At 38.5% G+C, this 23,391-nt stretch overlaps 1 protein-coding gene across 1 annotated transcript in view; it reads right to left on the reverse strand.

Moving 5' to 3' along the window:
* Positions 1-616: 616 nt before the first annotated feature.
* Positions 617-23,391, reverse strand: part of NEB (nebulin) — a 124,217-nt gene continuing 101,442 nt past the window's right edge. The window contains 22 exon segments of the mRNA XM_035566111.1: positions 617-1,000; positions 1,734-1,843; positions 2,150-2,299; positions 2,649-2,741; positions 3,640-3,823; positions 4,151-4,258; positions 5,297-5,389; positions 5,674-5,766; positions 6,047-6,139; positions 7,206-7,298; positions 7,775-7,867; positions 8,426-8,518; positions 9,163-9,255; positions 13,893-13,985; positions 15,356-15,448; positions 17,889-17,981; positions 18,966-19,070; positions 19,663-19,767; positions 20,221-20,325; positions 20,499-20,612; positions 21,821-21,931; positions 22,380-22,490. Of these exon segments, the coding sequence (XP_035422004.1) occupies positions 827-1,000; positions 1,734-1,843; positions 2,150-2,299; positions 2,649-2,741; positions 3,640-3,823; positions 4,151-4,258; positions 5,297-5,389; positions 5,674-5,766; positions 6,047-6,139; positions 7,206-7,298; positions 7,775-7,867; positions 8,426-8,518; positions 9,163-9,255; positions 13,893-13,985; positions 15,356-15,448; positions 17,889-17,981; positions 18,966-19,070; positions 19,663-19,767; positions 20,221-20,325; positions 20,499-20,612; positions 21,821-21,931; positions 22,380-22,490 (2,400 nt within the window). The 3' untranslated portion in view covers positions 617-826.

A 23,391-nucleotide genomic window follows, 5' to 3' on the forward strand; every position in this document is an offset into this window, starting at 1 on the left:
AGGAGAAGCAGATAACCAGTGTTCAGGTATGAAATAACCTCTCCAGTTCATTCACAGTCCTCAGAGTTTGACTTAACATTGTGGCTGTTGGTTTTTTCAGTTTTCTGAACAAAGCTAATTTGTTTTAAGCTCGATTCCTGCTCTTCATCATGAGTTAATAGTCAAAGATACTGCAGAAACATCAGCTTTATTTAGTCACTAATTTACAAGTAACAACTTCTGACCCCAGAACAACTGCATGACAAACACATGCATAAGAGCTCAGCAAGCAGAGGGAAGAGGCTTTTGCTTTGTGGTGTTTCCCCATCTTCCCTGACAGATAAACTTTGACAGATAAACTTTGGTTTGAGATACTAAGCTTACATGGAAAACAAATATATTCAAACATTTTAGAATAGTCCAGAAAAATCTCTTTATGGAAGAGTGAATAAAGTAACGCTTGGTAGCCTTGGCCTTAACTTCACGTGTAGAAGTTCAGCGATACTGAACTGGATTAAAACTCTAGTATTAGAACATTTTGATGGTAAGCTGTATGTTTTAACTGGAAGTCTAGGCCAGTTGGAAGAAAAGATTTTGGACACTGGAAGCAAGACAGCTCTTAGGAGCGCTGTCTAGTAGTGTGTTTACAGGTAGTTATCAAACATATTTTGAAGAGCTGTTTCAGAAATATTTTGTTCTGCAGTTTTTTTCTCTGTGGTGGTTTATAAGGCACTATCAGCATGGAAGACAAAGCACTTTGGAGAAGTGTTAGAAACTCTTCTAATGTGTGAGACGTGGCCGGCGTGTCTGGGCCATGCAGATGTGCCTTAGGGAAAGGGGTTTTGATTTAGACAGCTTCTACGTAGTTGGCTGGCAGCATGCCCGTCTTGCCAGTTCTCTGGACAGTCCCGTACATCCAGCCTTCATCGATGGCTTGCACGTTTACGATCGTGTCACCGTCTTTGAAGGAAACTTCATCAGCGTCAGCTGCCATGTAGTCATACATGGCCCGATACGTCTTCTGGAATGTTAAGGAAGGAGAAAAAGTAAGACACGTTTATACCACTGCTGTTAGTTCCTGGTCAGAATCAACATGTAAGCAGAGGGCAGGTTATATTCCAACTCTTTTCAGTACTTAAAAGTATCCCTGATGGCAGTAGCTTTGGCTGGTCTTTTAAAAAGCCTGGTTTCAGATCACAGACTGCCTTTTTCAATAATTCAAACTTAAAAAAAAAATTCCAACTCAAAAATTCAACTTCAAAATTCAGCTTCAACCTCCTTATCAGATTTTTTTTTTCTGTTGAATTAACTTTCAGGTAGATACAGCCTTGTTTCTGAGAGGTGCAGCCAGCACCCTGCCTTAGTGCTTTCGTGGTTTCGTGACTCTGAAGGTGAAAAAACACTTTCAGAGTGTACGTGAGCAAGAGTACGTGAACAATTAGGTTGGCTCCTGCTTATAACTTCGTGGTCTTGCCTCCCAGTGGATTGTGGTGGGAGGGAGGAGGTTTAACTTAAAGAACTCTACGCAGCTGTTACACCTTCAGCTGGTCCTGTACCAATTGCCAGCCCAGGGGTGGGGGTGTTGCTGGGCTGTCCTGGGCTGTGCATTGAGGGCATTTGGGGCCCGCAGGGGCTGTGCACTGTCAAAATTTTGGCACACAGCCAAATTTGTCCTGGTGAGAGAGCCCGCCCTGTCAGCAGTCCTGCAGTGAGCTCGGGACTGGCTGTCAGCGCAGCTGCTCCGTGTTACTTACGCCAGCGGTCGATGGATGGGAAGGAACTGACGATACCGTTGTTTGCTGGGTGGCAACTGAAGATGACCTTTGTTGTGGCAACTCTATGGTTTTAGCATGTTTATAGCCCACTGCAAAAGGAGAAGAATGTTTTGTGTTAGTTCTTTTAGACTTAATGCTTTTGTTTTATGGAATTAGCAATGGGATTAGGCTTACTCCCAGTAAAGGTGGTGTGGTAGGTCACGAGGTGGCTCAGATCTGCCTTTTACCCACTGAAACACCACTTGATATCAGTTATGGCTGTAGCTCAATGCTTTGCCAGATGTGCCTCTCTACTTTTTCCTGGCCAAAAGAGTTGGAGCCAGTGACCAGTGCTGTCCTGCTGGATGGGCTGGGTACCGTCTGTCCTCAGATAAAGTGCAGCTTTGGTCTCATACCTGTGGTAGTTGAGGTAAAGAAGCCCCCGTTGCTGTAGTAGGACAAATGTTGATCCATCCCTTCCGAGGGCTCAGATTTTTCATCCCCACCACTGATGCTCAAGGCACTGGCAGAGCGGGAATGCTCCCGGCTGCGGCGCTGGGCTTGGACTGCAAGGAGAAAACAGTGGGAGCAGAGTTACCTCCTTACTTTGTAAGGAGGGGCACACATTTAAAAAACAAAGTGTGTATTTTATATATGCACATGTATACACGTGTTTTGTGTATGTGCGTGTAAATACATAAATACAGTTATCCCTATGAAGAAGAGCTACAATCTCTAGCCACCATTAATTCTTACACAACCTGTGTCCTTGCATAACAGTTTGAAGTACTCTTGCATTCCTGCACAGGTAGAGTGACTAAACTGTCCTTTAACAACCCAAGCTGTCAGTTTTACTGCTTGGATGTGTGTAAGTATAAAGGCTGTTTTGCGTAAATAGTACAGACTGGAACAAACCTGAGATCATGTGTAGGCTTCTGGACTGAATGTTGTCTTCTGCTGGGTCGTAGTCAAAGACTGAGCCAGGATTGGTGCGCCACACACGAAGACCTGTAAAGGAAACAGCTTTTCTGAGGAGAAGGTGGAGCTCAAAACGTTTTCTAGAGAGCTTGAGCAGCAACCATCTGTCCTGAAGGAGAGTAAAAGCGTATCAGAAAAAGGGAAGCAGGACTTCATAATTTGTGTTTCTCAAATCTATAGCACAGACTTCTTATTTTTTCATTTATTCTATATCAAGTGAGCTTTAGCATTTCTGCAATACACGTGGAGATGAACTTAAGACAAGTAAGAAATTAGAATCTGTCACCTAGCATCACGTTATACCGGTGGGCAGGATGGGAGAGGCAGAGGAGGCCACAAAGATGATCAAGGGGCTGGAGACCCTCTGTTACTGAGACAGGCAGAGGGAGCTGGGGTTATTCAGCCTGGAGAAGAGAAGGCTCTGGGGACAGCTTATAGTGGCCTGCCACTGCCTAGGGGGGGCTACAGGAAAGCTGGGGAGGGACCCTTTTGTCAGGGGGTGTATGGATAGGACAAGGGGGAATGGCTTTAAACTAAAAAAGTGTAGATTTAGATTAGATAGTAGGAAGAAGTTCTTCAATGTGAGGCGCTGGCACAAGCTGCCCAGAGCAGCTGTGGCTGCCCCATCCCTGGCACTGTCCAAGGCCAGGCTGGATGGGTTTGGGCAGCCTGAGCTGGTGAGGTTCCTGCTCATGGCAGGGGGCTGGAAGTAGACAATGTTTAAGTCCCTTTCAGCCCAAACCATCATTGATTCTATGGTTTACAGCTGCTATCAAAGAATATATTCCACATTGATACAAAACATCATCTCCAGGTAATGAAAGTTTTAAATTGATGTGGCTGAGCTTAAACGATTTCTCACGGTCAGCTTGTGTTTTGTGTAAGTGATGTATTCTAGTCTTGAAAAAAAAAACAACAAAAAGCTTACCTGTGAGATTCTCTTGGTCCTGGTCCACACGCTTTCTCTCCATTTCTACTACTCGCCTTTGAATGCCTCTGTAGCTGATGTCACTGAAGTCTTGCATGTTCTTTTTCACACGTTCTGTAATGGGGTCAGTAACTACAGGTGTGAAAGTACCTTTGCTTTTCTCAAAATCCTCATGGTATTTCACCTGCAATGTACAATGAAATGTTTGTCCCTCTGTAGCTTAGACAAATGATCGGTTTTATTCTTGCTTTCTTAAGTAAAATGCCTAGTAGAGAGGTGTGCTGCAGTTCTGAATTTTTGCTTTCTCCCCTCCAAAGAACAATGAGGGAGAGCCTAATCCCAACCGTGCCTTTTCTGTGGAGTTACTATTGCTTTTTGCATTTAGTAATGTGGGTGACCAGTTGGTAAATGTATATTGTCCCTTGTGACAGCAACCCTGGCATCTCTTGAGAACAAGGTCATGTTTTTAGTTAAATCACTGCCAACTTAATCCACCTATAAATGCTCTTACCGTGGAAATGTGTTTCTGGGTCTCTCGTACGCGCCGCATTTCAGGTGTATCCAGTACATAAGCAGCTTTGCCTTGTACTTGTTTTCGGAAGCTATCTGAATAAAGAACCTGCCAGGTGAGAAAAAGGAAGTGAGCACAGGGCACAAAACTAATTCTGCACCGTGAGGCACCGTGAGGAGTGGCTGTGCTGATGCAAGGCAACCTGGCAGAGAAGGTTAAAGAATGAAAAACAGGCAGCAGCAATTCTTGGTGAATAATGTTAGAATGCAAAGCAAATTTCTTTTTCATAATTATATGAGATGTGGACAGCACTGGACATGATCACAAACCTTGCTTTTCTCAGCTAAAAGATCTTTCCTTTTTTTTTTTAAAAAACACACCTTCTAATAATAGGTAGAGAGGTAAAGTAGTACTAATATTTCAGGTAACTAACTAATATTTCAGGTTTTCATAGATCTGATGGGCACCTTTAACTTTAGTGAAGTAATTGTGAAACAGACACCATCATTAGACATGTATTTCTGATTTAAAATATTACAATTTTAGCTGGTTTTGCAGGGTTTCTTTTCTCAGTTATAACAGTAGCGACAAGCTTCTGTAAATGTTTGTTTGCAGCTGTTGTATCCCTGGATTTATTGAGCAAACCTTGACGTCTGTATGTACACAAACCTTTGGAGGCTGGGGTATGTCAGCACTTTTACAGCTGGAGCAACAGGTTAGCAATGATGTGCCTAAAGGAGGCCACTTCCAACTTTGACAGGTTTGTATAAATTGCAAGATATTATCAGAAATCTAGCAAAATATATTGTTACTGAAGAATATTTTATATCTCATACAGTATAAGACCAGTAAACACAGAAGATATTTGCAAGAGAAGGCAACATAGATTTTTGAAATTTGGTTATTGGAAAAAAAACAAACCAACAAACTAAAGCATTTAATCACACAGAAAGAAATAGTTGTGTCACAAAATGGAAGAAAAAGTATGATAGGATTTGGTTTTAGCATTGTTACTTCATTCTTCAAAACTGGGTAGCCAGGTAGCACTATTAACATCTGCACTGTTAATTTGCATTGAGTGGGAATTCCAGGAGTTTAAATATTAGTTTTTAAAGTATTTTCGTGTATCAGCAGAATAGGACTTACCGAGCTGATGTTTTCTTGATTGCGTTTAGCTCTCTCCATCTCTGGAGTCATTGGTGTTGGAGTTCCTTTTGCTAGATGTTCTTTGTACAAAACCTACAGTGTAAAAAAGGTGTCCACAAGTCAGACTGGCATAACTCCCAGCTCGGTCTGTAAGTGGGGTTATTGTTTAAGCATACTCATCACTGCAGGGGTAGAAAAGATCTGGGGAAGTAAAGCATCTAATAAAAAGTTATTTGCTAGAGCAGAAGGTAAAAAACAGAAGGGAAAAATAGGCAAAAATAAGGAAAACTGAGTGAAGAAGGATATATTAGAAGTGGATTTTTTTTTTCAGAATGGTTATTCTTAGTATAAGGCAGTTGTCTTTCTTCTTTCAGTACCGAGCTAATCTGTTCTTGATTGCGTTTGACTCTCTCCATCTCTGGAGTGACCGGTGTGGGGGTTGCCTTCCCTAAGCCTTCTTTGTATACAACCTACAGACCACAAAGTAACCCAAAGTCACAAAGGTACAGATTGAAAAACGTGATGTTACTGGTTTTAGAATAAACGCCATCCATTATGAAAAGAAAAAAAAAACAGGAAAAATGGTATTAAAAAGTTAATTGATAAAAAAAAAATCTTTCATGTACTGTAATTTTAAACTATGACTTTCTAAATTTGGGGGGAAAATTAGAGGGTTAAATAAAAACCAGGCAAACTTATTAAAAAAAAAAAAAGCTCTGTTTTAGCCCCTTTACTTCTTCCAGACAATACCGAGCTAATTTGTTCTTGATTGCGTTTCACTCTCTCCATCTCTGGAGTGATAGGTGTGGGGGTTGCGCGCCCCAAGTTTTCTTTGTATAACACCTGTGGGATACAGAACATGTATCCAGTATCTTAAAAAACAACAAAAAGTCAGAAGGCTTTGAACACAAGTTATTACTTAGTTATAGAATTTCAAAAAGTCGTGATGGGTTATGATGCGTAGCACTGCACAAAAGCCAAACATCTAAAGTTATCGGAAGGGTAAGAAAAACTATAAAAGAATAGCTTGTTATATCTGGGGGGGAGAGAGGGTTTAAAAAAAAAAAAGGGCTCTATCCAGCTACAGCTATGACCATGGCTCTACAGGTCTTGGGGAAGCTGCCTGTGTCCCTAAGAAATGTTTTATCTACCCCACTGAGAAAGCAGCTCTTCCTGCTCTCCAGTTGCAGTTACAAAGCAAAATACAGAACAAACAGGATGAGAAGCTAAATGTGTAAATGTGAACCATCGGAGCCGGTTACGATCCAGGAGGCGCAGAGAATCCCCTGTGAGCAAACCCTGGCTGGAAGCAGTTGGTGAGGTTTCTCTGCAGGGGAGAGCCGGGTTTTGTCGCCTCCCTGGCAGTAGGGAGCCAGCTAAGGCTGGGTGTCGGCAGTGGGTGCCCTGTCCCCATCATGGCACCGTCACACCTACATGCGGCCCTGGTCCGTGAGGCCACCCAAAAACCTTCCGGGTACGCCGCAATGCTGGGCCAGGCAGCCTTCACGGCTCTACAGTCACCTGTGGGGCAGGGAGGTGGGATTTTCAGGGCAGGGTGCTCAGGTTTTTGTTTATTTCCTTCCCCACTAAAGTCAAATAGCACTGAAAAGCAACTGACAGCTGGACCGCTAGGCGCGGGGCCACAGCGCTGCACCACTTCCCAGCAGGGCACAAGGCTGTTGATGTCTGGATGGAGCCCCCAGTAACAGAACTGAGCTGCAGAAAACTCGTAAGTTTTTGGATCAGCATGTTAACACCGAAGCCAAGTTATTTTAGAAGAAGAGAGATTAATTTGCAGAAACAAATATATCTATATTTTTAAACTAAAATCAGTTTTCAGTTGGTAGTTAGAATGTTACTTTTTTAAAATATAGGCGCAAAGGAAAAAATAATCTATTTTTTAAGGTACCGAGCTAATGATTTCTTGATTGCGCTTGACTCTCTCCATCTCTGGAGTGATTGGTGTTGGGGTCACTTTCCCCACATTTTCTTTGTACAAAACCTATAGGATACAAGGGAGTATCCAAAGATCATTAAAAAGGTAACAACAGAACACAAACAATCACATACAATAAGGCTTTTGGGTTATTACACCTAGGAGGGGTTAGACTTGGCACCACTGCTGGTCCTGAAGGAAGCAATGGGCGTTTTGCCATGAATCTAGGATGCAGCAATGGACCTGTATGGTATCAATTGGGCACGAAAGCAAGAGAGTAATAAGAAATAGCTTAAAAAAAAAATGCAAAGAAACAATGTCCATCAGAAGAAAAAGAAAAAAAAAAGGCAAACAGTTCTAGTAAAATCCTGCTTCAGACAGTGTTAAATAGAAGCTATTACAACTTGTCTGTAAACACAAAAAACTAGGGTTTTGCTATGACACAGGCTTATTTTTTAAGGTTAGGAAGCACAGATTATTAAAACTGCTACAGGCTGTTAAACACTTCAGATCTTTAGGAACTGGTTTCCTGTTAAAAATACCGAGCTAATGATCTCTTGATTGCGTTTGACTCTTTCCATCTCAGGAGTGACAGGTGTTGGGGTGGCTTTCCCTATGTTTTCTTTATACAACACCTATGAGACATAAAGGAGCCAAAGAAAGCAACAATAAATAAACAGCCATCTGTAAACAAAGGTGAAGCCTAAGGCATCTTTTTCTGTTATTTAATATCACAGGGCCTAGGCATTATATATATATTTATGGAAGGTACTTAGCAACATTGAAGCAGGGTTTGGCACACTGCGTTTTTAACTAAGGATGACCCAATACATAACTACGTACTATATAAATGCGACTACGAACTACTATGCTGAGGGGCTAAGAATGTTATGAGTATTCAAATTATAACAAAAAGAATGTCAGCATTGCAGAGAAGACGAAAGTTTGTTAAAAGTTTGTAGGATTAGAATAGGGCATCAAAATAAGTCTTAACTACAACAAAAACTGTAACAAGTCAACGTTATTGCTGTAAACCACGGTGAGAAGTGGGTAAGAAGTACGCACGTATTGAAGCTGCTTTAGAGCTAGGTTTGGCATTATTTCCGAGCAAGTGTTACAAACTCCATTTATTAAAACTGTTAAAATGTTCATTTAAACAGCATTAAAGGAAACTTTTTTTCTTGGCAAAGTACCGAGCTACAGATTTCTTGATTGCGTTTGACCCTCTCCATCTCTGGAGTGATCGGAGTGGGGGTTCCAGTCCCCACGCTCTCTTTGTACAACACCTGTGTAGTAACAAGAAGCATCCAAAACAAAATCAGAACTCAGTAACAATTACATTCAACATGAAACTAAACAGTTGAGGCTCCTGGATCTTAATCTGCTCTCATGCAGAGCTCTAAAAGCTACTCCTGAAGGCACTAAGGATTGGGCTTGCACTAGGTAGGGTCTGAAGGCAAAGCTGTCCCTGCTTGCATCTTAGAAGATGCAATGATCCAACACAGAGACCTCTTACATCAATACTGCTGCACAACTACATTTTCATGGTGGAGGGAAGCTTTTTAGACTACCACTGAACCCTGCTGGAAAATCAGACCCTCCCTACTCTATGGCAAGAGCACTAAAACAGGAAAGTGATAGGATTTAAAAAAACAACAACAACAAAACACTAAAAGGAAGTAAAAGGAAATCAGAACAGGGAGCAAAAAGGGTTAAAGATATTTAGGATTATGTAAATAATTACATATACGAAGAGTAAGATGTAAGTAAGACTAGAAAATACAGTACAGTGAGGGAAAAAGGATATTTTAGCAATTGATTATGTTGGTTATCTGGAAGTAAGGAGTGGAATTGTTCCATTTTTAATAAAGGTTAAAAAGTTCAATTTAAGTGGAGTTAAAGGGAATACATCTTTTCCTCCACAAAATACCGAGCTAATGTGTTCTTGATTGCGTTTCACCCTCTCAACCTCAGGAGTGACAGGTATTGGGGTTCCTGTCCCCAGATCCTCTTTGTACAACACCTGTGGGCAATAGGGCTGGATTAAAAAGAAGAAACAAGCAAACAAAAGTAACATGCAGTTTGCTAAGAAAAAAGAATGTTTTTCAAAGTTGCTCTGAGCCAAAGCTTGGAATAAAAAAGGAAAACTTAACAACCTTCCTAAAAACGATTAAGCTGAAGACATACTCTGCAAAGACTCCTGGCAGAAAGCTACACTACCTTTGCTATTTGCTTCTCAGCATCTATTAAAAAAAAAAAAGTCTCTGCAACAGTAGATAAAGACTTCCTAAAGGAAGATGGTATCAAATAAAACACAAAAGGAACACAGGAAAAACTGTTTCATTTACCCATTCCATAAACATCACAGCAGGTTAAGCTGGCATGTATTAGAGTGCTGTTACACTGAGCTCATTGCCACAGCTTTGTCAGGCGCAAATAGTTTAGTTTCGGTATGGAAAGTAAATAAAATCAGAAAAAAAAAGAAACAAAACTGAGGATGAAGTGATTAACAGAAGGAAAATCTGGATATTTAAGAATTTAAATAAAAAAGATAATCGGAATCAAAAGAAGGGTGGAAGCTAAAAGTTGTTATTATTAACATTGCATAATCCAATCAGAGGAACAAAAATTATGTAAGTAAGTAATGATTACAGAGGAAAAAAATCTCAAAGGGAAGAGGATATTCCTTTTTAAGTTGATTATAGGGGAATAAGAGTATTTTGGGGTAGTAAAATTATTTTTAAATAGATCAAAAGGGAACGTTCTGCTTTGCAAACTGAGAAATACCGAGCTAAAATTTTCTTGATTGCGTTTGACTCTTTCAATCTCAGGAGTGACAGGTGTTGGGGTTCCTGTCCCCACCTCCTCTTTGTACAACACCTGTGGGATAACACGGCTACATGAAAGGAAGGCAGAGGAACAAGCAGACAACAGGAGCATTTTGTTTGCTGAGAGAACAAGCGGAACACAAGAGAGATGTTTTCTGAGTTGCCCTGAACAATCATACAGATTAAAACCCCCCCAAAGTCCATAGCTAGCTCAGCACGTGGACGAGCGAGTTAAACACCAAACACCACTACGGCTTGTAGCAGGATGCTGGAATACCTTCCCGGCTGGGCTGGCTGCTTCTCAAGGTACACATTTAAAATTGCTGGGTAGCTAGAATATTAAGTCTTTCATAAGCTATAACGACTGGTTTTTTTTGTCTTTTCGCTAGTTGTGAGGTAAAGCTGTTCCTGGCTGTACTTGAGCCATTGGAGGGCCAGGCCCTAATGCTCCATCCCAAAACTTTGCCACACACCACAATGACGAGTCAATCCTTTCCCTACGAGAAATGCTACCAATTATCCAGAATTTGTCATCACAGAATCTGGTTTGCTTATTACAAGAACTACAAAGAGACATGATCATAATACAGGTGTACATATGAACTTGGTACAGGAGAAATTACAGTTATCGGTACTCTCCTACCTTACTTGAAACTTTCTCACCCCACAAAACATACTAATGCTGCCAATTTGTTACCCTGCAAAGCTGGGCTTCCAGCATATCTATAGCCTACACCACCTGGAAATCTGGGCCACTGTCTTTCTGCAGCAAAATTAAAGACCTCCTAAAGGAAGAAGGTATCAAGTACGACACAAAAGGAACAAAGAAATAAATGTCATTTCATTTACCCATCCCATAAACATCACAGCAAGTTACACCGGTGTGTATTAGCGCACTGTTATACTGAGCTCGTTGCCACAGGTTCGTATCAAACCACAAATAGTTTAGTTTTTATATGCAGTAAAACCAGGAAGAAAAAAACCAACACAACAATAACCCATAACCAAGGATTGAAGTGATTAACAAAGGGAAAAGCAGATATTAAAGAAAAAAAATGTTGAGTCAAAAAAAAACCAACTTGGAAAACAGAACCTAAAAGGTACCATTGTTAAGATGATCTAATCGAAACAGGAAAGAAAAGGAGAAATGGAAAAATGGAGTAAGTAACAATTATGGAGGAAAAAACGTCAAAACAAGGGGAAGAGGATATTGTTCTTTGTGTAAGTTGATTATAGGGGAACAAGAGTATTCTGGGGATATTAAAATTATTTTTAAATAGAACAAAAGGGAATGTTCTGCTTTGCAAACTGAAAAATACCGAGCTAAAGATTTCTTGATTGCGTTTGACTCTTTCAATCTCAGGAGTGACAGGTGTTGGGGTTCCTGTCCCCACATCCTCTTTGTACAACACCTATATGGTAACACAGTAGTATAAAAAAAAATAAGAACAAAAGGAAGAATGCATTTGATAGAGGGAACGTCACAGTTATCTTTTATGCTCACCACATCCATTAGAAAGCAGGAAAAATTAGGAAGTTTAAACCAGTTAACAATTGTGATCAGTTCAAAGGAAGTGTTCTGAGACCTAGAAATAATGCATCCTAGGTCTTAGATATGCTTCAACACAACCATAAAGCATTAGGAAAATGGAATTAAGCAAATTCAGAAAACTGTTTCTTAAAAAAGGCAAAACACTTCAAGCTTCACAAAAAAGAAAAAAAAGAAACTTTAAAAATTAAAGGCCACGACGCATTACATGTTAAGATTACTATAATATCTTTTAAAAATGATTGCATAAAATATAACTAACAATGATTAAAAATTTAACAGCAGAAAAGGAATGTCTCTGTGAGTTAATTACTGAGAGCAGAACATTTACAAGTGTTAAAGAGTCTTCTAAAATGAAGTTATAGGGATCATTTTCTTAAATTGCAAAAAAGTACCGAGCTAAAGTTTTCTTGATTGCGTTTGACCCTCTCCATCTCAGGAGTTACAGGTACTGGGGTCCCAATTCCCAGCCCCTCTTTGTACAACACCTGTGTGGCAACAGGGAGGTATTTTTGGGGTTTTGGTTTTTTAAGGAAAAAGAAGGGAAATAGGAAGATGGGGGGGAGAGAGAGAGAGAGAGAAGAAAAGTAATTTAATATAGTGAAACTTTGAAGTATGACAAATACAATTTTGTCAGCCTTGTTCAAATGCTAGCAAAAAAAAAAAAGGCAATCAAAATAATCAGCTAATGACAGTAAACCTCCTAGGAACATTAGCCTTCTCACCTGGGTGTGCCAGCAAGAACCGCAAGAATTCTTTTTGTGAAAGCAGAGCTTGAACTACACCACCTGAAAACTTTTTTGCATTTACGCCTTCTTCCCCAAAGGAGTCTGTTTACTTACATAAAAGATCTTAGTGGTCAGCTTTGCCTCTAAGATTGCCTCTCACCAGTATAAAAGAGAGACATGATGGTCACAGAGACAGTTAAACATAGTGAAAAGTGTAACAGTGGTGACGTCTCTGAACTGTCCTATTAATCTCAAGTCAGGTCTGAATTTTGTATCTGTCATGTCTGAATTTGGTCAGACTGAGTCAAAACTAGTCCCAAGACACTATAATTAAAACTGAAATATACTACAAAATTACAACATAAAGCACTTCCAGTTGTGCAGGGGGACAGGAATGTGTTAGAAGCAGAAACAATTCTGGATAGAAATGCATTGCTACAGTAATTTTCCCTTAATTACACAATTTTCTTCATTTTTCACATTATAGTGACATGGGGATGCTGCCCAGGTTTTCTTACAAAGACCTGTAGGATATAAGAAAGCATCCAACACAACAAAACCAGGAAAATACAAACAAAGTCCGGGTGCATTAGATTGCTTTGCTTCACAGTGTTAAGAGTTCACTTTTCATTTGCACTACACCAGTGTGGTGAGTCTGAGGAATGTTAGAAGGATCAACTTTGTTACCGAGGAGAAGTCACTCAGAATGTCACTATTTTGATGGGAAGAAAACTTAAGGAACTGCTTAGCTGCTTTAAGTAAATGAGGTTAAAAATTCACAGCTGGAATAATTTAATGACAAGTTAGACTGAGGTAAAAAAATAAAATTTATAGGATACTGACAAGGCTTTAGTTATTTGATTAAGAAAAGGTTGTTCAAAGTTCAACAAAGAATTGAAATAAAAAATTAATACGGAGGAGTTAAAAAGATTCGATTTGCATTCTAAACGGTAGGTTGTGTTTCATTTAGTACTACCGAGCTAATGTTCTCTTGATTGCGTTTGACTCTCTCCATCTCTGGAGTGACCGGTGTGGGGATGCCAGTCCCTAAGCCCTCTTTGTATAATACCTGTGAGGTACAAGAAAGTTTCCACAAAAACAAACCAAACCAAACCAAAAAGAAAAACCACCACACTCAACACAGGCAAAATAATTAAATCTCACTATTTTGTGAGTTATGTTTAGTGTTACGGTCACTTTTTAATTAATTACACACTTGTTCTAGAGGCTAATATTAAGGAACTGGCTGATGGTTGATTATTCTGTAAATATGACTACAGACACTAGGAGATAAAGGGTTAAGATAAAACAAACATGGGGAAAAACACTGGATTGATTTCACAGCTTACTACCAGCTTTGCTTCTTAAAAGAAATTTACGAGAAGTTGTCAATCACTCAAAAAAGTTAAACCGCAAAAAGGTGGAATAATTGAGTTAAAAATATTGTCAGGGAAAAGAAAGGAGAAGGGTGAGATTCTAAATCACTGAAGGAAACCAGAATACGTGTTAGGATGTTATGCAAAAATGAGTCGCCTTTTTTTTTTTTTTTAAATACCGAGCTAATGTGTTCTTGATTGCGTTTCACTCTCTCTATTTCTGGAGTGACAGGTGTTGGGATACCTGTCCCTAGGTCCTCTTTGTACAATACCTGCAGAACACAAGCACCCAGAAAGGTGAGAAGATCATATTCCTTCCGTAATATCTACAATACATTTGGATAGGCAATTTACCTGGTTAACAGATAAATACAAACTGGGATTATATGTAAACATGTGCAAAAGATATTTTACTCCGTAAGTACAGTCACCAGCTCAGCAAAGCTCTTAATGTCTACATTTAGGTGCTTGGAAACACAGAAGTCACTAGAGGACTTCATTATAATAGCACACAAATTTAAATACTCTGCTAATCTGGCATGAGAGGTAGGTATCTTCTGCTTTTCATTTTAGTTTAGGAAATGTCATAGTACTTCTTTTCAGGCAGTCAATATTTCCAGAGTTTTTTTTCACGGTGTTAACAAACAGCTGAATTTAGTTGTGGGCTAGATTTCATTTTGATCTCTATTTTTTCAGAACGTTATCGTATTATTTCATTTTAAGGCTCTAGTGAGAAAACAATCTCATATTACTAGATTTAATTTAACCTACAATTGTTTGATCAAAAATTGCCTTTTCCATGATGGAAGACAAATGTCCTGTTTAAAACCTAATCATGTAAAAACACATTATAAATGCACCAGCAATTCTCGCAAATTTGTAAACTACTTGCAAACTGCATTTCATTGGTTGACGTCATTGAAAAAAGAAAAAAAATACAAAAATAAAGGATTCACAGCAAGAGAAAACAAATTATGTAACTTGAAAGTTAGAAAAATGAAGAATCATTTGAAAAAAAATCAATTATGCACTAGTGACCTGCAAAAGTCTCTAGTACCATAAACAGCTCAAGAGGGAATCAGTACTTAAAATTAGGAACAGTAAATCATGAAATATTTCTCACTGTACGGGAGCCATTGCTCCTCAGCATTGTATAGCAAACATCTGAGGTACCAGTGATCAGAAGAACATATCCTCCCTCAACACTGCATTCAGGAAATGCTGGCTCAAAATCTGGAGAGCAGGGTTTAATTATCAGAATCTACACTTAACTAGATATGGGAAAAGCCATACTTTTTCCCATTTAAAACTGTTAATAGTTTCTGTGACTACAAAAAGAGGCTCCATTTATTTTTTTCCACACAGTTCTTTCTAGCTGTTCACTTTTTTTCAGAATAATTGTAAGATATCATCTGGGTATTTTTTGTTTTTAGTTCTGTGCTTAGAAAAGGTCACAGAAATAATTCAGGGAAGTGGCTGATGGTAATGATTACTGCAAAATTCAGATATTTAAACTTCCTGCCGCTGACTATAGGGATTTAAGGGATCTGTTCTTTCAACAATAAATACCACAAACAATATCAAAGGCTGGAGCTTGAGCTCTGCAAGATTATATGGGTAAGAAGAAAATATTGGCCACTACCGAGCTGATGTGCTTCTGTGTCTCCTTGACACGTTTCACTTCGGGGAGATCGGGAATTGGAGTTCCTTTTCCAATACTCTCCTTGTACTTAATCTGCAAAGGCAGAGACATTAGAAAGTTAGACTTATATTTAAGCACAGCTGATACATGTATGGGTAACAAATTGCATGACTAAAGAAACACAGGTCATTTACACAAACTCACTGAAATCTCAAGTACTAGATGTATTCTAATGGCAAAGAAGTTAGCAAGGAATTTTCTTTTAGAATTAATTATTAGATAACTCAGGCCACAGCCTAAAATATAGTAGTTTAAGAATAACTCAGAGCAGGGTAAAAAAGCAGTCTCGTATGAACCAAAAGTTTTCAGTTGAAACTTAAAATTTGGATATCTAATATCTTCCAGGTGCTAAACTTCAGCAAAAACAAAACCCCTGATTTATAACAACCAAACCATTTCAATGTATCAAACACTAAGTTACAAAAACCTGTGATGTTAAAAACTAAAATAATAATAATAATAATAATATAAAAATCTTAGCTTAATGGCATTAAAATAGGCACCTGGATTGCCATGCGGATTAATTAGAGCATTAACCTGATTTCAAGAAGGCTGAAAATGTCAAAGATCTCATTGGCTTCAACATGAGCAGAAAGCTGGTGTTAAAGTACTCCCATCATCTTTACAAGCAATCTGTTAGAAGGTAACTGCTGCGGAGATTTCACTGTGAAGGGCACTTTCATAAAAGCACTGTCTAGAAACTGTTATAAATGCCTTTGAACAGATCTGATATGATGTGGTCTTTCTAGCAATGAAAGCAGAACTCTGGATTTGTAAAAATCCATCTATTTAATATAGGTGAGGGTCATCATACAATATTTTAGCAATTAAGTGTTTGACATCAGTGCTATTTTCATTTTCACTTTAGCATAACCAGAAAAAAAAAAAGAGAATAGTATTTCAGAAAAATGTATTTAACATAATATGCAACAAATGGCTGAAATGTTAGTATCTCTTATACTAAAATAATGTCAGAATTCAAATAAAAAGCATGAAAAAAATTACAAATCTTGAGTTACATACAGTTATTCCAATATATGAGTATTACAACTTTTTAATAGAATATAAAGGTTTTACAAGACATGCTTTAGTAGTCTTTTGACACTGCCTGCGCTAACATCCTCACAGACAAGCTAACAAAGTGTGGGTTAGGTAAGTGCACAGTGAAGTGGGCTGACAGCTGGCTGAGTGACCAAGCCCAGAGCTTTGTGACCAGTGGCACAAGGGCCAGTTGGAGACCAGTCACCAGTGGTGTGCCCCAGGGATCAATATGGGGGCCGATACTGTTTAACATCATTGGCGACCTGGGTGCTGGTACAGAACGCACTCTCAGCAACCTTGCAAATGACAGATCTGGGAGAAGCAGTTGTAAACCTTATGGTTGTGCTGCCATCCAGAGGGACCTTGCCAGGCTGGAGAAATAGGCCAACAGGAACCTCATGAAATTCAAGGGGAAATGCAAAGTCCTGCACCTGGGGAGGAATAATCCCAGGTACCAGAACATGCTGGGGGCAGACTGTCTCAAAAGCACCTTTACAGAGAAAGACCTTGGTGACATGGTGGACGATGAGCTAACCATGAGCCAGCAATGCACCTCGTGGCAAGGGAGGCCAACAGCATCCTAGAGTGCTGTTGAGGTAGGTTATTCTTCCCCTCTACTCAGCACCAGTGATGTGGCATCTGGGGTGCTACATCCAGTTCTGGGCTCCTCAGTACAAGAGACACACACTTACTGGGGAGAGCACAGCACAGGGCCACAAAGATGATTACGGGACTGGAACGTATTTGATATGTGAAGAGGCTTAGAGAGCTGAGATTCTGCAGCTAGTAGAAGAGTAGGCTCAGGGGGAATTAGTCAACTTGTATAAATACCTCGAAGGTGGGAGTGAAGACGATGGAGCTGAGAATAACTTCTGAGTAGTGCCCAGTGACAGGACAAGAGGTAATGGGCACAAGTTAAAACACGGGACATTCAATCTGAACACAGGAAAACAATTTTTTACTGTGAGGGTGGTCAGATACTGGAACAGGCTGCCATGAGAGGTTGTGGAGTCCTTTTGAATATCTTGAATCCTTTGAGATGTTTAAAACTCAACTGGACACAGACCTGGGAAACCTGCTCTAGCTGAACGTGCTTGATCAAAGGGCTTGCAGTAGATGATTGTCTTGAGGTGCCTTCCTACCTAAACAATTCTTTGGTTCTCTGCTAAATAAACTGTGTTTGGGATGAGATTAAAATCATGACAAGAGCTTTCATGTTTTAGAAATGGACTGTAAGTAACAAATTGAATGTTAATCATTAGAAAGATTATTAAATCACAAAAATAGACAAAAACTTTTAGAAAGTAACCCTTAGCTGGATAGATTATTGCCAAACCACAGTTAGCAAAATTTAAAGAATTAAGAGGGAAAAAGCATATTATTTTAAGTTGAATTAGCACTCGTAGAGTATTAAAAATCAATTGTTTTGTACCGAGCTAATTGCATCTTGTGTTTGTTTAACTCTCTGCATCTCTGGTGTCTTTTCAATCGTAGTTCCAGTTCCAATATCTTCTTTATATAAAATCTTAATATTTAGAATCAAGACAACACGGTTAAGCATACAAAATACAACATTATTTCTTCTAGAGAGTGAATAGATTCGCATGACAAGTGATTTGCACTCAACAGTGCAGGCTGAAAGCCAACTGAGAGGATCTCCAGTCACTGCTTATTGCCTATCTGAAGTCCTATTTACTATGAGTGCTATGTGCGCAAAAAAGGAGCTGATCATTTATATTTGTAGTAATGCATTTTAAGTAGAATATCAAAACATTTGTAGACTAATTTTAGGATTGAAAACTAGTATTTGTTCTTCTTGTTCTAATTTTGTTTTGGTATGTTTTACACAAATTCTTTCTACTTACTAGACTAACGAAACTAGTGGCAAAATGATACAGCAGACAACAGGCACTTCATGGTAATACATGAAATGTGAAACGTATTGGGGAGACAGTTCACTTTTCACTGAAAGAAAAAGCCAAAGACTGCACTACTTACATGACAACAGAACAAAAGAAAGGTGGACACTTGTAATAACACTTTAAGCAGAGGGCTGACTGTTTAACTATATCACAGCTATGTACATGGGAAAGAATGCAGTCAGGGAACTCCAAAAGTGACAGTAGATAAAAAGGAGTAGCATAAATCAGCTAATCAGTTTGAAAAAGTTCTTATGCACATTTAAGCAGGTCAAGAACATAAGTATTTGTAAGGGAAAAGCCTAAAATTAGATTTACTCTGAGGGTGGTGAGGCACTGGAGCAGGTTGCCCAGCAAAGCTGTGGCTGCCCCATCCCTGGAATTGTTCAAGGCCAAGTTCGATGGGGCTTTGAGCAACCTGGGCTGGTGGGAGGTGTCCCTGTCCGTGGTCAGGGGGATAGAAATAGATGGGCTTTAAGGTCCCTCCCTTCCAACCTAGACTGTTCTATGATTCTAAAATAATTATTTTATTAAACACATTAAACTGTGGGTGTTTTGGAATGAGCACTGAAAACAGAAAATAACCATACCGAGCTGAAATTCTTCTGGTTTTCTTTCACACGCAGCATTTCTGGTGTATCTTGTACAACTGTAACTTTTCCTTTGCTGTTCTGTAGGTCCCACTGATACTGAAGCTGTTGAAAAAGTTGAAGTAAAATGCCAAATGTTGACTCTACACCATAAAAATTTACTCACCGAACTTTCTTTGAAGCTAAGAAAAATAAAATATTTTCAAGGACAGCTTTTAAGGAGACCATGTTAACATCACCATTAGTGATATAAAGACATACAGTTATAAATATTCTCACTTAAATTAGTAATAGGAGATCCTTAACTAGATCAATCAAAAAATCTTGAAAGGTGCCAGACTATGGCATCTAAACCAATTAAGCCTCAACAATGAAAGATTTCAAGCCAGACTGTGGAGTAATTGTTCATGTCCCTGACCATACAGTCCTGCAGTTAGTCTCTACTGACCACAACTTCTGTAAGTATAATTCTCTATTATTAGCAAAGGAATTGTAAAAGCACTGCAGAAAGAAAACTACAGACTCATTTTTGTTTCCCTGTGTACTGCTGAATACATAGGGGACCAACTGGGGATCCCTGAGAATATAAAGGCAGCCTAGTTGGGATTAGTGTGATATTGGGACATTGTTAAGTAACAAAAAAGCTGAACATTTTTAATTATTTGACAGTAACAACGTTTGTTATGTATATACATACTGTGCTGAAGTTCTTTTGATTCTCACGGACTCTCTGCATTTCTGGTGTGTCTGCTACAGGCACATAGTATGGCATGGTCCTTTCTGCATCTTCCTTGTACTTTTTCTAATACAAAATACAAAACACATTCCATTAATTCAAAAGCACTAATAAACAGCCTGACTTTTCTTATTATTGCATAATGCTCATCTTTACAGAAACGTGAGTACTTCTGTTTCAGATTACACCTCTGTGTACGACTTGTTTTAAACATTTAGAGTCATTAAGGAGTAGGAAAATTCAGCTAAATCTACTTAGAACTAAATTTGCTTTGGTATTGCAAAAACAATAGGAATGATTGTTCTATTTTATACAGTATTACGATAAATTAATTTCAATATTGAAACGGATTTTCAATACTGGTTTTCAGTAAGAGATGCCACCTCACTGTTCCACAGAAATTTGTTTTTCTGATGTATCTCCTGAATGTTGTGACAGGTAAGCTATTCAGGTGCTCCAAATTAACATCTGCTCAAGGTTCCCATGTGAACAATGATTACATATCTTCACTCTATTTACCTGGCTTGAAAGGTTTTTGACTTGCTGGGCATGAATAATCTCTGGAGTATCGACAACACTCGTGTAGTTGGCTTTCTCCATTTCTGCCAACTGCTTGTATTTGATCTGTTAGGGAGAGATAAGGGAGAGATCACATTTAGGTGCCTTTATCATATCTTTGCAACAATTTTCATACTATTTCACACTATTTATTCAGAAAGAAAAAAAAAAAACAACTGCTAGCAATTTTTTCTTTAAAAAAAGACATCAGACATGAGAAATGGATTATTCACACAGACCTGACTGGCAATGTCTGTGGCATTCTTTGCTCTCACAAAATCCGGTGTCTCCAAAGCCAGTTCTGTGAGACCTTTTCCTCTAATTTCTAATTCCAAGGCTTTTTTGTACTCTTTCTGCAGATTAAGACAATAGATAAATATTTTATTGATGTGAAAGCAATCCCTTTGGCAACTTCAGGTATTTTCATGACCACATCACAAAACAGGAATACTGCTAATATAAACGTACAATTAAACACACATATGACATAACTGAAGTGTTTACTTTATAACTTAAATCTTGAGAACAAACAGCCCAGCTGCAGCAGCAAATGGAGGCACACTACAGGCCAGCTCTATTAAGGTTCCTTCTCACACCAGTAACCTCAAAATGCAAGTTCCCTTAGGTCATCAGCGATCTGTGTAAAACAGTGACTTGTACAGAAGAGGAGCAATAGGGAGCAAGCAGTTTATGAAATGCATATGGTAGTGAAAAGTGGTCACGTATGTTTCACACTGAGCATGCCCAAAAAATGTAAGGGGACAGGATTCTCTGTGATAGTGTAGGCCCTTTGAAATGAATAGCCTCTCTAAAAATTCATCATCATCAGCTACTCTTCCCAAAGACATCTTTCAGTAAGGTCTAAAAGATATATTAAAGATATATTTTGTATAGATTGGTATAATTCATCTCTTGCTATGGCAACTGCTGAACTTGGCTGAATATGTCTGTACTATTCTCTGATAATAAAACAGGGGCTCCTTGAATAACTTAAAATGCTTGCCCTAAGTACATACAAAATGCTGTCAGTACGCAGTCAGCATGCTTAATAGAATTTGTTAACAAGCCATATCATAACTTAGTTTTTTCACCTTTAAGCCTGGTGATGTTACAGCCCTTAAAATTTGAGCTGCACTTATCCTATGACAATAGTCACTATGAAATATTTATGATACCAGTCCACTTTGTAAATAACATAGGTTACACATCCTGACTGTCTGTTGGCCACCTCTCTCCACTGAGATGGGGAAAAGTCTGCCTTGGCCATCAGTCCTGCAGCTGATGCAGTCAAAAACAGTTTATCTGTTGACCATCTGACCATTAATTGCAGCACCTGTTTCTTCTTCACTTACCTTCCTGATAGTGACTGCAAAGCCAGAAACAGCTCACTTACAAGTTCAGGCTCCCAGTTTCAGACTTAGTCACCATACACATTCTTTTTTTCTCTCTACTCAAGAGTTTGTAGGGTATTACTATATACTAGTGTTATATGGCTATAAGCATTTGTCCATCTGAAGTTGTTACCTCTATTCAGGTATTTTCCAAATAGCTTCTGACATACCTCATTCAGGATTTGAGTTGCATTCTTTGCTCTTAACATGTCTGGAGTCTCCTCTAAAGCTGTTAATCCTTTACCTTTGACACCTTCCTCCAGATCCTTCCTGTACTCTTTCTGCATAAGAAAGAAAAGGAAAACTGCAAAGACAGACTAAAAAGAGTTCTACACTCTACAGCTTTATTGCAAAAATGAAAAAAAAAATCCAAAAGCAAGAAAAAAAAAGGATCTTTTAAAACAGCAAAGGTATATGGGTATATAAGAACTACTGCAATGGAACAGTGTATAGTCATTATTGTTCAAGACAAAATGCAAGGACACACACATACACATCCCACTATGTACCAGTTATGCTGATGAATGTCAGGAAAGGACACAGTAAATATAAATACAGTTAATGGACAATAATAAATGTACATGACAAATTAGAACACAACACAAAATATTTATAAAACATGCTTAAAATGAATGGTTAGGAAAAAAAAGTGGTGAAGAAGAAATGTTGCTGAGTATACTTAGTGGAATTATTTAACTTGACAGAGGAAAAAAACAGAACAATTGCTACCTCGCTTGCTATTTTGGTTGCATATTTGACATGTAATAAGGATGGTGTAATCTCCAAGCCAGTAAGGTTTCGGCCCTTAATGGACTCTTCAAAGTCCCTCTTATATTCTTTCTAATGAGAGTAAGAAGAAAAAAAGCAAAATAGCAAATATTTATTACATTATTTTTAATTATATTTTAAAACTTCTGGGAGGATGGAGAAGAAGCAGCAGTGTTAATGTCATGATGACAATCTTCTATAGTCAGTGCTGCAGACAGAGAAAGAATAAATCCTCTTTCTGTTGAGGTTCATGAAACAGCTCATAACTTCCAATGGAAATATGACCTGATCCTGTCTCTGTTTTTTTTTTCTCCTACTTATATACGCAGAGAAAACATTCAATGGAATCACTCAAACATAATGACTTAGGGCCTTATACAAGTGTTTTTCAACATGTATAAGCCTTCACCTGCAACAGAACAAGATAATACTTCAAACAAACAGAAAATAACTGCTTCAGGAAATAGAATGACAGGTCAGCAAAGAACACTGTGACAGCAGAGACAAACAGGAAATAAATGGGTTTTTCAAACATAGAGTTCTCAGGTGAAAACAAGAAACAGCATGCTTTCTGTGGACTGTAATAATTGACATAGTATACTCCTGTTGCAAATATTGAAGTGATGTGTGTTTCATATTACATTTCTTGTAAATACTCAGAGATTTGCTTAAGCTTCATTTACTGACAACTTCTTGATGAAAAATTACAGAAAATATACACTTCATAGTGACAGAGGAAAATTTCATTTATTTCAAATACAGTATTTTACAAGCAATATTAAGAAACGTGTGATACAACAATAATTTGTCAAAGTCTATCGGCATTCACAAAACAAAAGTATAACTGCATGTCTAAACCACTTTAACTATTTTAACTATTTTTTAACTATTTAACTATTTTTTTTAACTATTTAAACTAACTTTAACTAGTTTAACTATAAAAATAAACGTTAAATTTTCTTTAGTCTATTGT

The sequence above is a fragment of the Cygnus atratus genome, chromosome 6, assembly GCF_013377495.2.
Source record: "Cygnus atratus isolate AKBS03 ecotype Queensland, Australia chromosome 6, CAtr_DNAZoo_HiC_assembly, whole genome shotgun sequence".
NCBI classification, from domain to species: Eukaryota; Metazoa; Chordata; class Aves; order Anseriformes; family Anatidae; genus Cygnus; species Cygnus atratus.